A 16350-nucleotide genomic window follows, 5' to 3' on the forward strand; every position below is an offset into this window, starting at 1 on the left:
AAGGTAAATTCTATTTATGGTTTACATATTAGGGTCTATGAAAAAAAAAAATTGGTTACAAAATGACAGTAGGCCCATCGCTGTCACAATGGGACTTGAACTTTAACCCTTGCTAGATTCTCTGGTGGATTTCACTGTTTTTGACTGTTCAAAACAGTCAGAATGAAGACAACGGCACTGGTTGCACAGGACACATTACATACAGTCGGGCGTTTAACTGAGCTTCTTTAGCGCCTTAAAGTGTGTGACCACTAGGTGGCAATAACTCGCAATTGTTCAAGAGTTCCTCAGTAAAAAGAAAAAGCAAGCGATTTATCTAAACTAAATGTACAAAGGCACAAACAAATGCACTGTACATAAGATTACACACCTCAACGAGTACAGTCTACAGTAACATATGCACATGCTGAAGAACTACTAGTGCTTTCATTTCAGATTCTGTATCTCATCACATTAAGACACTGCAGAGACAGCACACCTTTTATTTCCCGAAGAAAAGAAAAAAGTTATAGGAGTTGTTAGCTACATATAATGGTTTTCCTCAAAACTTTGCATAGAAATGAACAAATTTGGAAATGCAGCGTACTGGTACAATAAAACTGTTTATTAAAAAAAGTGCAACATATCCCCGTGGCTTTAAAATACTGCAAATACAAAGAGGCATGTCAAATTTCAGCCTGCGTTTGAAATGATATGGTATGGTGGGACATGTAATGACTTGCTGAGCTATGATACAGGACAGACAGAACACAATTACTGGAAATACAGCAGGGGTCAGGGTGGGGTCTTGTGGCTTACTGTACAAACAATAAGGAAGAGCAACTCTGAGGAGATCAACAACATTGGTTGTTACAGTAGGTAGACTGTACTTAGCAAGAATAGGAGAAGGGGAGGGCATTAAGAAGCCTAACGCAAGTGCATTTAAACATGCATCATTATACTCTCATTCTTAAACAAGACATAAACAACAAAGGTAAAAAATAAATGTAATGCAAAATGTTATGTTTATGTGAATGTTGAGTACCTAAAACAATTTTAGTCAATGGGTTTAAAGTGAGCTTTAGCTTGTTTTTGTACTCATATGACTGGCTGTGCTTGCAAATATGTCTGTGTTCGTAAGAGGGATATTTGCATATGCAAAACATATAAACGTCAGACAAATTCATTAAGTTGAACTCTTCTATCTTTCTCTTCTGGGTCAGACTGACTGTTTTTTCCACCAAAGATATACAACTTACAAGTAATAAAATAAAATGAAAACACCATATTGAAGTCATTCTGAATTCTTCTTCTCAATCCACTGTTTGAAAGCGGACAAATCCGGACCAAAGTATTCTGCTAAAATTCGTCAGTGTCTCATGTGGCGATGCTGGAGTATATTGTTTCTGTTTCCTCTGTATCATTAGCTTTCTGCAACACAAATGCGACAAACTATGCAACTCTTCAGGAGAACATCTGTGAGATTAACACACATCATAATTACAAGAAACAGCACAGAGATGGTGAATCAGAGCATGTAGTCGAAAAATCAGAAAAACAAATCCCTGAACAAGCTCTAGCAGGCATACGAGACATTTCAATAAGTTAAAGACATTCATTTCATCATGATTTTACATGCAGAGAAGAAAAGATCTGTGGCCTCATGTTTCCCCATTAAAGTTCAAATTAAATGTTAAATATTTCGTTTATTAAATAATAATTATATCTATTTCTTAAAAAAAAATGTTATATAGGAGATTACACTGTTATACTGTTAGGAGTGTAATTATTACACTCCTAACAGTATAACAGTGTAATCTCCTATATAACATTTTTTTTTAAGAAATAGAGATAGAATATTGTATTGACTTTAAAAGACTTGGACTATCACAAAATTATATAGTTTTAGGGTGGTTTTTGCCAGTTTGCAGCTTGACATAATCCATTCTTAGTCACTTTAATTACACCGAAATGAGTAACCTGGATAATCTTTGAAAATTATCATTTTTGTTCGACAGGCAGAAGTCAAACTAGTTTGGAATGACAGGAGGGCGATTCAATGATGATTTTTATGTTTTGGGTGACTAAACCTTGGCTTTAAGCATCCAATTTCTAGGTTAACAAAAACAGGATGGACACGCACACATATGCTGTTTCATGAAAATCATACCTTTTTTTGTCCATTTTGTATAAAAAATCCTGTTTCAGCATATTGTACTTCGTCTTCTCCTGACTGAGCTGTTCCTACTGTATGTGTGTGTGGTTCAAAAACATTTCCTAAAGGGTTAGGAGATGGTTAATTTATCAATTATTAATATCATAAGCAATTCATGCAAAAACGTTAATACAATTCTTCCTGCTATATAGAAGCTGAAGGAGAATCGTACCTTTTTGAGCCGTTCTTTTGCGTTTCCTGTAGAGAAAGTACATCAAACCAGCAAGTACAAGCAGAAGTGCAGCAGAAATACACGCAGCAAGGAGGACTCCACTCGGAGATCCTAAAACAAAAAGGGGTTATTAACTTAAATTTGGCCTCACATCAGCATTGCCTCTATAGACCCAGAGCAATGATACCTATGCCATTTGGACATAGGCAGAAAATATTAATCTATGTGATATTTAATGAAACAGAACAATTCAGTAAATAGACACTAATTACTGTTGATGTACCTTCTTCACATGTGTGACAGAGTTGACTGATGTCCAGATGTGTGGTCTGGTTTCTGACAGGATTGTTGATCACACAGCTGTAAGTGTTTTTATCCTGATATTCCACATCCAGAGGTAGAGAGAGACTGATGCTGAGATCAGACGCACTGATGCTGGACAATACACTGATTCCTTTGTACCAGGAGAGAGTCACATCACTCACATTCAACACTGAACACACCAGTGAACATCTGGACTCTGATGATCTTGATGATGATGAACAATTTAAAGAGTTATTAGTGATGACAGGATTGGCAAGAGGAGCTGGAAAACAAAAATAACATTAGTAACGTAAATGTCAATTTGATCTGTATTTAAAAGAATGTATACTAACTAGATACTAATGTTAACTAATAGGCAGTTGCCATTTTTGTTTTAAATGTCCTCTATGTTTAATTTGATCATAGGTAGTGATTCTGTCTGACATAGATGTACATTTATAATATGTAACACTTCACTTTACTCACCATAGACAGAAACATTGAATCTCTTGTATGAAGTTCCTCTGCTGATGATCTGTAGTTTATAAAGTCCAGTGTGTTCAGTTCTGATGTTTCTGATGGTCAGAGATCCAGTTTGATTGTCCATCTGGAGTATTTTCTCAAATATAATATCGGTGCCATCTATATAGATGTTCTGTCTGTGGATTTCAGCTATACGAGTCTCTTGAGGTCCAAACATCCACAGTATATGATCATCTCTCTGTACTTGAACATCAGTGTTTAGAGTGACAGAATCTCCCTCAGTCACTGACACTGACTTCACTTCATCCGTACCAGCACCAAACACACCTGAAACACAAACAGGAGAAACTCAGGGGTGGGGTTGTATACTTTTTTATAATAGCCTAATTTACAGACGTAGGGGAGAGCGGGGCACAACTTAACACTTTCACAGTTTGTGTAAATTCACTTGGGGTTCAGAGTATTTATTTTTTACCTCCTTAATTTCACACGTCTAGTACAATTATGTGGTTTTGTTTCATTAATACAGTGAATACTTTGTCTTAATTTTCTATTCCCGCAAGAATATAATTAAAATGTGACAACATGCCCCATAGGTTGGTCATGTTGTAACAAGTGAGGGGCACATTGTAACACGACCATTTGAAAGATTAAAATGCTATCTGATGTAATAAAAAAAATATATATATATATAGCCTACATAAATAAATATACAATAAAATAGTTATTAACTTTTTTAATCCATTAAAACTCTAAAAGCTTAAAAGGCTATGTTAAGGTCATTTGAGACTGTTGCAGAGAAAGAAAATTAAACAAGAAATTGGATACATGTCGGTTACAAACAATAACATACCTTTCAATCCTTGCAGGAACAGATAAAAGCAAGCTATTCTGCCAACAGTATTCCTCAACATTTCGCCGAGCAGATAGCTAAACTCCTCATGACGACGTCAACTGACTGACAAAAGAAGAAGAAAACAGAAAAATACCATTTTGATTCGAATCTAATCCATACCGAGCTAAACGATTATGTCCGATTTGCTCAAATCGTTCATTAAGAACGCTGATCTGGATGAACGGTGTGTGTGAAGCACTGAACAAAAAGTCCCCGCCCGTTTGTTTAGTACCCTACAGCAACAGACGCGTATTTGGTTTTTGGTTTAGTTATGAACTTGAACAGGCCGGCAAAAAACAAAACAAAAAACAAAACAAAACTAATAATAATTTATCAAATCTTTGTTTAATTTCTGTATTAATAAAAAATATATATATTTTCTCTATCTAAATGTTGTATAGGCTAAGCTCAATTTAATACAGTGCCAACTATACCATTACACAAGTATAATGGTTATTCTAAAATCTAATTTTAGAAATACCCATTATTCTAAAACACATTTGGTCAGCAGAAGCCCTGATATCTGTAAAAATCAAATAATGGCTCATCACTCCATTGCAGTGTTGCTATTCACCAATATTCAAAGTTAGTACTGTAACCAAAAATCTAAAGACAAAATCTCACCTGATCAAAAAGTTAGGCATACCAATAGGAGCCTTATGATGTATATTTTTAAAATTTATTTTTTCGAGCAACTGAGATGATGCAGAGCAGACTGCAATCTCCATGTAGTTAAGCGGCAGCCAGGAAGCCAATGCTTTTAGCTGTCTCTTTAAATGAGTTTGACTTAAGAAAGTTATAGGTTTATTTGAAGTTTATATACGGCAGTATTAAGGTCAGGCCATCAGAAGCACCTCATCCACCTACACTAGTACCACATGCACACGCCACCACGCATCCATCTCTCAAACTCATTGTTGTGCACAACTTGCACATTCCACTGGTACAAACCACACGTTTAGTACACAACTTATTATACAGTACCATGACCTAGATTATATAAGTGATTACATTAGATTTATTTAGGTGATTAAACTGGTTAAATTAGTCACACATATGCAATATTCTTTGAACTGTTTAGAAAAAAATGTGGACTTTATTTGCTAATTTAAAAAAAATTAAGTGCAGAGCAAGATACAATCTAAATGATAAACTATGTTACAGTCTAATGATCAGTGCGGTTTTCAGCTCTTCTCTGAACCTTAAGCCCCTTCCTCTTCTTTTCCTCTGCTACAAAAACCCAAAGCGAACTGAGGCCTCTGATCTGACTCAACCATCAGAGATCTCAATGATGTCTTTGTGATGTTAGCAGTCTCGCAGAGAAGAAAACGGCAGAAGTTCTCACAGCTCCGGCCTAAAAGTCCCCATAGGTGCAGTGCAACTCACAATAGATGATTCTGATAAGCAATAACCAACAGTGTACAAAAATGATCAGATCGGCACAACCATAAACCTATTTATTATATAGGTTACAGTGGCTGAAGCGTTGATGAAACAGTGTCTTGTATCACGTTCGAGTGACCACTTCCTGTTGCGATGCTGAGGAGAAAAAAGGTCAAAGCCAAAATGCATGTGTGCATGCAGTCATCCTTTTTCACACGAATTAGTCACCCTTCTGTGTTAACTTCAACCGTTGTCATTTACGGACACCAAAATGGCGATTGCAAATGACAAAATATGTGAAGATAGTATTTTAAAAAGCAAATTAAATTATCACCAGGTTTTTATTCGTAAATAAAAACAAACTCAACTCATTTAAAGTTTGTAGTGTGATCAAATAATAAAAATAGTGTCTGATTGATGGGGATTAAAAAAGCAAATAATATATAAAGTGTATTAATAATCATCATGGTCACTGCTGATGTCAAGCAATGCTCTTTTGACAGTTAAGATGTAGTCTGATGATAGCAGAACTGTATACTGTAAATATGTTGTGCCGACAGTGTTTTGTAAGCAGTTTTAAATCACATGATTCACTGGTGATGCGTGTTGTAATTCAGGTTTTAAAACGGTTTCTAAATCTCATATTTGTTTGTCGTTTACAGACAAACGCTAATAGTCTCAGATGGATCTAAAAATGAGCTGAATTTAGTAAAAAAAAAACTAAGTTCACGCATTTTTCACACTTTGGGTTCTGGTAGGCCACCGTTTCCTGTAGATCAGAGAGTGTTATATACAGTCTTATTATATTTATGCTGAGTAATCTAATGTAATGTTTATGTACTGAACTCCACTGCCGTTTAAAGAAATGTTCTTTTGCCTTTCAAAATGTCCATTGTTTTCATTTGTTTTAGTCATCGCAATGATTCAGACTGACCAAACTAGCTTCTATCACTAAACAGACAGTCCAGGGAAGAGCTTCCGTGTTTTACCACTTAATGTTTTGCCTACCTTATTGTCAAGCGATGGTTGCCAAGTTACCGTTCCCAGATGGCCCTTGATATCTGATATCTTTGACAACGTTTGTTTGCATACTGTGCGATATATCAGGATCACATGAAACACAAAGGACAGTGGGAATTTTTCATTCTGAATAACACGGGCAACAGACCCTCAGTGTCTCCAGTGTTTCCACACTCATTAACCATTTCTAATGATAAACTTCCTCAGTAACTGAACGCATCCATTACAATCAGAGGATGACGGCAGTTAATGGAAGCCTAAGGGAGGATCCTAATGTTTGTCCTGTAACTTGATCTGTCTTCAGTAAGTGTGGTCTGATTAACATCTTCAAAATCCTCATGAGTATATGTTTGGTTTGGGGGGCATAGAAGTAGGGAATGTTTGTACATAAAAAGTGGGATTCCCTGACGTTTCCAATGATTAGTGTCAGTATAGTGTAAGCATGACTGATCATGTAATGGAGGAAGGGTTTTTAGCTTATAAATCATAGACCAGTTCCTCATTTTAAGACCTCCTTCTTTCCTTTCTAACTGTCGACCTCCTTGTTCTCGAACGGATCTGCCTGGTCTGATGTCATTCATAATGCTGAATCAAAAAAGAAACAGAATATTAGGAAATATGTGCGGGGTACAGGAGAAACTGCAGATCTGTACGTGAGCATAAATAGGAGTTTCGTATTTTTATCTTGGTCTGTCACCGTTTCACTTGTCAAACCGCATCCTGTGTCAGAGGTCTCCAGGCAGACCATGTGAAGTGACATTGTGCTTTAAAAAGACCCAACTTCCTCTAACAACGAAGAGCAGTCTACCATGTTTGTCCTTTCCTCTACAAATATTGACTTCTGGTCTCTGTTCAAAGAAACACACCTAACCGAGGGAACAATGAAGTACGTTAAACACACGAGTGCAGATTTCCAGCAAAGACTATCACATTTCTTTCTCTACCCTCCCCCTCCCTCTCAGTCTTCCGTGCACATCTCCTAAACACATGAGATGGAGCTGGGGGAATTTCCATGAAAAAAAAAGTGCAGCTGCATCATGTGAAACTACAGTAAGCAGCTGCCTGGGTTCTGACACAAGCCATTCAACCACAAGCTTAGGAGAAACATATAAGAACAGAAATGTTCAATTTAAAGGGAAAATTCACCCCAAAATAAAAATCTGCCACCCTTATGTCATTCCAAACCTGTATGAGTTTCTTTCTTCTGCTGAACAAAAGAAGATATTTTGAAAAATGTGTTGATAATCAAACAGTTGATGGGTCTCTTTGACTTCCATAGTATGGAAAAAAAATAGCCTACTATGGAAGTCAAAGGGGCCCATCAACTGTTTGGTTACTGATATTCTTCAAAATATATTCTTTTGTTCAGCAGAAGAAAGAAACTCATACAGGTTTGGAATGACATAAGGGTGGCAGAATTTTATTTTTGGGTGAACTATCCCTTTAAGAGCCTGTCTAAGTTGCTATAGTTTTCACTCGACAATAATAAAGTAATTTACTACTAAAACTCATTTCACATTTCAATTCACATTAATTGTATAGCGCTTTTCACAATACATATCGTTTCAAAGCACTTTTACAGAAAATGTATGCGTCTACATTACAATTCAGAGTGATCTATTTTCAGAAAGGTGACTAGCTGTGTCCGAGTTATGTAGGCTATTTCAGAAACGTCCATACAAATCACGAAGTTAGCTAATAATACATTAATTTAGGGCAGAGGCAATGAGGTAATTGAGGCAATTAATACATGTTGACAAATGATTAGAATATAGAAAAATTTAGCATTTGTGCAAAATTTTGGTTTATTCACCGGCATCATCATCAGATTCAATTTTTTTTTTTTTAAACGTAGGCCTACTAGCCCTACCCTATGCCCGTTACTGAGGCGTTGCCTCGCAGATCAAACCATTTTACAAAATAGGTGAGTCATAAAACGTATAGGCCTACTATGTCATGTAGAAGCTATTTACATTTACAACATTTGTCACAATACGGATTGTAGTAGATTTGACTTTTTCGCGTTTCGTACGATGATTTATGGGGCCGCCCTAATCTTGGAAAACGGGAAAAAGCTCTTTATTTTCCCACCGCCATCATAAACAACCCAGCGATCTCTTTGGTGCGCCCCGTCAAAACCCTGGCTTAACGTTGATAACGTAGAAGGTTAAATAGTTTAAAACATTTCTGCCACCTTGTGGTTGTTATGTTATTTATTCTATAGCCAGCAGCCATAACACCCTGTAGCCCAAGACTGGTTGCCCACTGAAGCTAAGCAGGGCTGAGTCTGGTTAGTACCTGGATGGGAGACCTCCTGAGAAAACTGCTGCTGGAAAAGGTGTTAGTGAGGCCAGCAGGAGGCGCTCACCCTGTGGTTTGTGTGGGTCCTAACGCCCCAGTATAGTGATGGGGACGTTAAACCGAGCTCCTGACTCTCTGTGGTCATTAAAAATCCCAGGATGTCCTTCAAAAAAAAAAAAAAAAAAAAAAAAAAAAAGAGTAGGGGTGTAACCCCGGCATCCTGACCAAATTTGCCCCTTGGCCTCTGTCCATCATGAGCTCACCCTCATATACCTATTGGCTTCATCACTCTGTCTCCTCTACACCAGTAAGCTGGTGTGTGGTGGGAGTTCTGGCGCAATATGGCTGCCGTCGCATCATCCAGGTGGATGCTGCACATTGGTGGTGGTTGAGGAGATTCCCCCTTCCATGTAAAGCGCTTTGAGTAAAAAGTGCTATAGAAATGTAACAAATTATTATTATTTATTTATTCACAATAAGGATCAGGACAGAAATCTGAATAACGTAAAACAAACTCTACAAAGTTAATTTTATTTATTTATTAATGAAAAAAAACCTTTTTCATGATTAATAATAAGTACATTTTACATTAGTAAAAAACAATAATATATTTATTCTCGTTCAACCATTATTATATGGCTGCTTATAGGGTTTTGTGAGTTGATGCTATAATGAACCATTTTCATTGGCAGAGAGAGAGAAAGAGTAAATACTACTGTAGGCCTTTAGCCAAATTTGGCCTAAATTGTAAGTTATTCAGCCGCACACAATTGTGTTCGTTAAATGTTATTTCTTACGGAATGATCAGAACAGAAATCTCCCATTAGGAAATTTCAACATAATCTACTAAATCAGATCTTTATTGTAGCTGAGAAGAATTAGGGCCTAAGTAAATAAAGAGTAAATGTCAGACTCTGTTATATAAATATTTGCATTTATTCATGAATTGAAAACATTTTGTATTATTACTCCCAACGTTACATAATCATTTTAGCTAAAAGCAAAAAAACAAAACAAACAAAACAAAAAAACACTAAAATAATGTGGTTAGCTTATTGTTAGTAATGGTTTGCATGATCAAATATCATTCTATTTTGTGGAGCGGGAAACAGAAAACTTGTGGAGTTGCAGCTGAATAATTGATGCCCTTTGAATAGCGAGGGGAAATTGCTGTCGCTCCACTCACATACACAAAGCTTGAAACTATTTACATTGGCCAAATTCTCTCTAAAATGTAAGTTACTCAATAACGACTTGTGCTTATGTCTATCAGTGCAACAGCACTTCTGTGAGTGTGTTTCTGCTTAATCATAGTGTGTCGTGTAATTTACTTCTTTAATTCCTTATAGCCGATGCTTGGTCCATATCAGCAAACTGAATCACATCTGTCCCATACAACATTAAATGCAGGCTCATTATGACTAAAGAACAGTCTCACAATTATTAAAAAATTCTGCTATTTAACAATTCTGTATTTAGTGCGGGTTAAATATATATATATATATATATTTATTATTATTTATTTATTTAATATTTTTAAGTTTTTAAAATGTTGTTATTGTTGCAGAATATCAAAATAAACAGGATTGTTTAACTTTGACTGTGCTGCCACCAAGTGTAATACTTGAGCATGTAAGAACTAGTAAGAGACAGTCTCAAAGTAATCTTGAAAAAAATGGCAACATCCCCTGATGTGTGCTTTGGAAATGGCATGAGAGAAATGTATATCTGGATGGATTGTGATGTATCTGTGGAGGATGAACTGTCAATCAAACGTTGTTGCTCATTTTCAGCGTTGCGGTTTGTGGCGTTACTGGATGCCTCTGTTAAATTCAAATGTACCATTATAATTTAATGGTAATTTTTGTATATTGTGAAAAGGTAGTATAAAAACTGCAATTTCCTTGTCTAACCTTGTGGACAATTTTGATTGGTCGCAGTTTGACTGCCAGCCTCTGTTAAACACACATTCATCAGAATGATCATGAGATCTTCCACCGAGTGACTGGCAGGCTTTAATTTCATCATTTACTCTTACATTTATGTAAATATTCTTACATTTATGTAAATATTCTTGCATTTATTACATATATCCAATTCTTTACTTTATCATCAAAATCTAGTACTCTTTGAATGGTGTAATTATGTCCAAAGTTGCTAAATGATGCTACATCAAAAAAATAAAAATAAATTGTAAACAAGAATTGTCATAGTGTCATAGTTAGTTTTGCACAAAAGACATATATCAGCTGTAGTAAGTAATACTTGCCCTCTTGTCTTGCTTGTTTACGCTTGAAGAAACAGTGTCCCAGAATTAAAGCGATGACAGCAACAGACACACATATTATCAGAATGCGATTGTTGCTCTGATCTGGAATGAACAAAAAGAAAACAGTAATTACTGTAAGACAGTGATCCTGCCAAACTCATTTCAATTTACAAAAGCAACAGCATATCTCTATTAAATACAGCAGGAATTATTTGACCAAGAAGACATCAGTGGCAACTTTAACACCCATGAAAATTAATACAATTAACAATTAAGCATTTATCATCAACGTCTCAAGATTTTTTTTACCAAAATTAGGTAAAAATCAGATCAAATATAACTAAAAACTAAGTAGGATGAAACAGGATTCATAAATGCAAATTTAAAATGTCAGACTTCACATAAGTTTAATAACACTTGACTGAATTTGTTTCTCCTGAAGGTTTGTTTCCAAACCTATCACTGTGTGGTAAAATCAAATAAAAAGGCATCAGGGATCAAGTCAAGACAAATGCTAGCATACCTGAACAAAGTTCACTGATGATGAGATATTTAGTCTCATTGATGAATGAATTGGAGACCACACAGCTGTAGTTGCCAGTATCCTTATAATCCAGATCCAGACATCCATAGTTGAGATCAGACACACTGATGCTGGACAACGAACGGTTTCCTTTGTACCAGGAGAGAGTCACATCACTCACATTCTCCACTGAACACTCCAACACACACTCTGAGTCTGATGACGGACAATGATTAGAGTGATTGGTAATTTGAGGACTGGGAAGAGGTTCTGGGGAACATAAAAGAGAAAAACAAAATTTTTGATCTCATGAACCATCAATGAATGAATGAGCTGTAAAATGTTGATGTACAACATACGTAAATAAACACAGTGTAGACGTTTGCAGAAAAAATATTTGGTAGCCTAATAAAGCAGCCCAAATGTTACTTCTTACACCACTAGAGGGCAAAGTGTAGTCACACCATGTTCCCTTCTAGACTCAAAACACTTGCTGAATTCAGAACCGCATACTAGCATACTGCACTTTCAGTTATATCATTATGGCAGAAATTGTAAGAGTAGTGTGCTAGTATGCGGTTCTGAATTCAGCAATTGTCTGTTCCATCCATCATCTAATGATACTTTAATACACATTTACACCACTCTACTAATTGGACAACACTGTAAATAAATAAAAATGGATAAAACAGTGGCTCTCAACTCCAGTCCTCGGGACCCGCTGCTCTGCACATTTTGTATGTCTCTCTTATCTGACACACTCAGTTCAGATCAGACCCCATTTACACCTGGTATTAAAGTGAGATCTGTATCCAGATAAGTTATCCGGATAATAAGTGTTCTGATCTTACCTTTGCGTTTACACCTTGTATTTTTAATGCGTTCTCGTTATCCACATTGAGTTCGGATCTCTGTCCTCCAGAAAAAAAATGACAAAAAAAATGACGTTTGGCAGGTATGCCATCACGTCGTACGGATTGCGTTTACACCTAAAGATCCGAACACAATGCGAGCCAGACTACCTCCAGATGTGGTCAGGCAGATGCGATCACAATCCGATCACAACGTATTTACACCTTGCATTAACATGCGTTTTTTATTATCCGGATAACTTATCTGGATACAGATCGCATTTTAATACCAGGTGTAAATGGGGTCTTAGAGTTCTGTCAGGACCACTATCGTCAAATACGATTGACAATTAGCATACAGTTTGGATATGGGCGGTCCGTTCTGGGTGAGAACTCCCTGCGCATCATGCAGCCTCACATGGATAAGAGCAGGGAGAGCAGCAATAATCTCCCTTAAGTAGGCTATCCTCTCTTGGCCCTCTCGGTACGTTCGGGGTGCTGTGCTGTCCTGTGTGGCCTCGGCACAGGCCTTGACTCACAACCAGCCATGTGCTCATGGAGAGAGAGAGAGAACTTTCAACCAGAACAGAGTCGAACTAACCATGCAAGTTCATCTTCATATCGGACAAACCAAGGTAGGTGTGAAAGGGCCCTTATACGCATTTTGGGGAATATTGCATTAACAAAACTGGATGGAAATGCTAAAATGCCAGGGGCGTAGAATAGGGACGCTAGGGACGTGTCCTCCACCCAGCTGGCATTTTAACGTCGAGTCACTGTTGAATCAACGTCAGGTGCCAGTGTTGGATAACCGTTGAATTTTGATTAGATTTTCCAAATCAGATTGCAAATTGGATTTTGGAACAACGTTATTTTTCTACTGATATATTTCAACAAAATGTTTAAAAGTCATGGTTGTAAAAATAATGTTGATTTGACTACAACTCAAAAATGTTGAATCCGTAGTGAGTCAACAACACAACTTCAACTATTTGATGTTCAACGTTGTTTTAACGTTGAATTAATGTTTTTTCATAAACTGACATTATTTCAACCACATTTAAACGTTTAATGTCAGTCGAATGCCAGCTGGGAACAGACACGCGTCTTCAAACAGAGCGCTCAAATCAGAGGCTAAAATCAAGGTAGGAATTTTTTATTTTTTATTTCTAAATTATGACAATTTCTAAATAAAAAAAAATGCAGTCCTTCCTGGTGCATTGAAGGAAACAATGTTAGATGCCAGAGGTGCGATTCCAATTTCGTGACAAAACTTTGTTTTTAGTAATAAAGCATATCCATTTTTTCCTATATGATGGAAAGGTAGATGTTATTTGGCTTATCTACGACTGGCAATGTGAGTAGTGTCAGGATTATGTGAAACATGATTTAATCAAGAAACAGACTGAAAAACTGTCGATTTTTACCATTTTTAGGAGTGAGCAATTTACAAAAGGAATTGTAGGCACTACATGAGGCGTTTGAGGCCACAGCACACTTACACTTTAGTTCTTAGATCTATTGCTAACATTTCAGAGGAAGTGCATGCAATGAGAATGGTTGTTGGCTCTTGATATACTGTTAGCCTCCCAGGGTGAAACATGCAAAGTGATTGCAACTGAGAGTTGTTCATATATTCCAGAAAACACTGGAAGTGCAGGTGCATAGTTTAGCTAAATCTCAGCATGAACAGGTAGCTAAAGTTAAGTGGGACACATGGTTTAAACTTTATATCAATTTTGTGGCCACTTGGGTTCATTTGAGTGCTCAGGATGTTTCAGGAGTGTTTCTCATCTTACACTTGTACATTGCCATAAGAGTGTTGATTTGTTTTGTGAGACACCGTAAGGTTATTATAACACGCCTCCTCAAACGACACTGATATATAATGCGGTATGACAGAAAAGACCTGTTCTTTTAAAGAGCATGTAAGGGAAGGGTATATGGCCTGACAAACTTTTACCCCAAAAATGTTACAATGATCATGACAATTTGCTTGCATTTATTTATGTATCACATGTTTTTATATATGATTTGAAGGCGGAATGAAGGATCTAGTGTGCAACTCTGCTGTATTAGTTTAGTTCTTGTCTCATTGTTTGTACACTGCAGCGCATCTTACCTGAAGGTAGGGGGCAGAACATCTTGCAAGAAGAGTTGTTAAGTGTCTGCATGACAGATCACACAAGAGTTGTCGACTTGCATATAATATATAATTATTCCAGTTGTCAAGTCTCCTGAAAGTGGCTTGAGAAACCTTTGAACAGTAAAAATCTTTCTATCACTATCACTTTCTATCTAGATTTTGCATTAATGATTTCCAACAGTGGCGTGTTGCAGTTAGTTTTTAAATGTGTAGGCTGTTATTTTTCATAACAGATGCTATAGATTAAAAAAAAGAGAAAAAAGTTAACATTAACATTTATGAGGAGTCATCAATGGTCCTTATTGTAAACAAATGCTATATAGTTAAACAGCTACAATAATATGTTTATTCATAAAGCCAAGTGCAAGTTAGAAAGAACTTTAAAGTCTGGAGTCTGGACCTTCTTGAATTATTGACTAAACATTTGGTTTTCCCCATGTGCAAAATGCTGCTTATAATGACATATATTAGGTAAACCTAATATTATACTGTTATCAAACAATTTAGCATGTGTTCTGCAAAAATAAACAAACAAACAAATAAACAAACACGCATGTCTGAACTGGAAAATACTGGATGCAGTGGTGAATATATCAGTTGTGGTGATATATACTGGTGAAATATATCTTAGCTGGGACTGTGCCATATTCAGTCAGTTTCAATAGTCTGGTAACCGTAGGAGTCTTTTAGCGTTGTGAGTGACTCCCAGGTTGTGAAATGCTCTCAAAGAAATCTGTCAAGCATTCACCCTTCTCTCCTTCAAAAACCTCTTAAAAACTCTTTTTTTTTCTCTCTGAATATTGCTCTTCATCACAGTCAATAAATTCTACATTGTTAATGTTAATGATATGTTATTTGTTTGAATCCCTCTTTGCTTGTATCTTTAACCTATCTTTGTAAAGCGACCTTGGTGTTGGAAAGGCCCCACATAAATAAAATTATTATTATTATTATTATTAATAACCCCCCACACACAATTTAACACAAACTGCAGGATACCAGTGCTCTGTGAAAAAGTCTAAGTCTATTTAATGCCAATATTAAAAGGTTGATGAGATGAAAACAAACATATTACACAAACTTTCCATTTGCATTTGAAATTGTAATGTAAGCCCGACTCAATCGGCGCAAAGGAGGCATCCGATCCAATCCGATCAGGACATGTTGCATGTCCCCAGTTACCAAAGAAGTAGAAAAAAAACAACAAATTTTGTCAGGGATGATCTTTCAGATGAACAGATTCTGGACTTGCTCTTGAGAGCGGCGTACGAGAAACCTGTAAAACACAATAAAAAATGTCCAAAAATGTCCCGTTCATGTCCAAAACATAATGGTGCTAAAGATAGAACAATAACTTGTGGCCACAGAGCAAGTAGACAAAATTCTATAACCATTCTGTAAAATTCTACAACCATTATGATTATATAAAATGTATATATATATATAAACCCTTCAAATTATTTCATATTATAACACATCCAGAATACCAACCAACACTCACCGTAAACTGTCACGTTAAATGTTGTTGACTCCGTTCTTCTTGTAGGAGTGATTTTATTTAGATAATAAAGTCCAGAGTCGGTGATTCTGATCCAGTTTTATAGTCCACCTGTAGTCTGTCTTTGAAAATCTCAGAATTAACATAATTATTTTGAGCATTAGTGGCACTGGCAGAATAAATGTCAGCAATTGAGGTATGTTTTGATCCAAACGTCCACATTATATGTTCACGTTCCTCTATTGTAGTGTCAGTGTTTAGAGTGACAGATTCTCCCTCATTCACGGGTATTGACTTCATTTCATTTGCATC

The 16350-nt window shown here is 36.4% G+C and overlaps 2 protein-coding genes across 2 annotated transcripts in view; both read right to left on the reverse strand.

The window, feature by feature from the left end:
- Positions 1–1241: 1241 nt before the first annotated feature.
- Positions 1242–4264, reverse strand: LOC130077322 (SLAM family member 9-like). The gene is made up of 6 exons (XM_056242525.1): positions 4006–4264; positions 3156–3479; positions 2599–2952; positions 2367–2477; positions 2150–2256; positions 1242–1410 (listed from the first exon to the last, which is right to left on the reverse strand). Exons 1-6 carry the CDS (start codon positions 4064–4066, stop codon positions 1357–1359), a joined length of 1011 nt encoding a protein of 336 aa, XP_056098500.1. The 5' UTR covers positions 4067–4264; the 3' UTR covers positions 1242–1356.
- Positions 4265–7533: 3269 nt separating this feature from the next.
- Positions 7534–16350, reverse strand: part of LOC130077323 (SLAM family member 5-like) — a 72835-nt gene continuing 64018 nt past the window's right edge. The window contains exons 3-4 of the mRNA XM_056242526.1: positions 11021–11122; positions 7534–7544 (exon numbers count right to left, since the gene is read on the reverse strand). Coding sequence (XP_056098501.1) covers positions 7534–7544; positions 11021–11122 — 113 coding nt within the window. The remainder of the gene's footprint in view (positions 7545–11020; positions 11123–16350) is intronic.

The sequence above is a fragment of the Rhinichthys klamathensis genome, unplaced genomic scaffold (genome assembly GCF_029890125.1).
Source record: "Rhinichthys klamathensis goyatoka isolate OS25496 unplaced genomic scaffold, OSU_Roscu_1.1 h1tg000727l_1, whole genome shotgun sequence".
NCBI classification, from domain to species: Eukaryota; Metazoa; Chordata; class Actinopteri; order Cypriniformes; family Leuciscidae; genus Rhinichthys; species Rhinichthys klamathensis.

What these genes read in the sequence shown, in the direction of transcription:
- LOC130077322 (XM_056242525.1), bottom strand. Translation starts at nt 4,066, where the DNA reads ATGTTGAGGAATACTGTTGGCAGAATAGCTTGCTTTTATCTGTTCCTG. An exon ending in ATTCAATGTTTCTGTCTATG is followed by an intron (nt 2,953 to 3,155) that starts GTGAGTAAAGTG and finishes TTTGTTTTCCAG; the next exon opens with CTCCTCTTGCCAATCCTGTC. An exon ending in TACAAAATGGACAAAAAAAG is followed by an intron (nt 1,411 to 2,149) that starts GTATGATTTTCA and finishes TTTGTGTTGCAG; the next exon opens with AAAGCTAATGATACAGAGGA.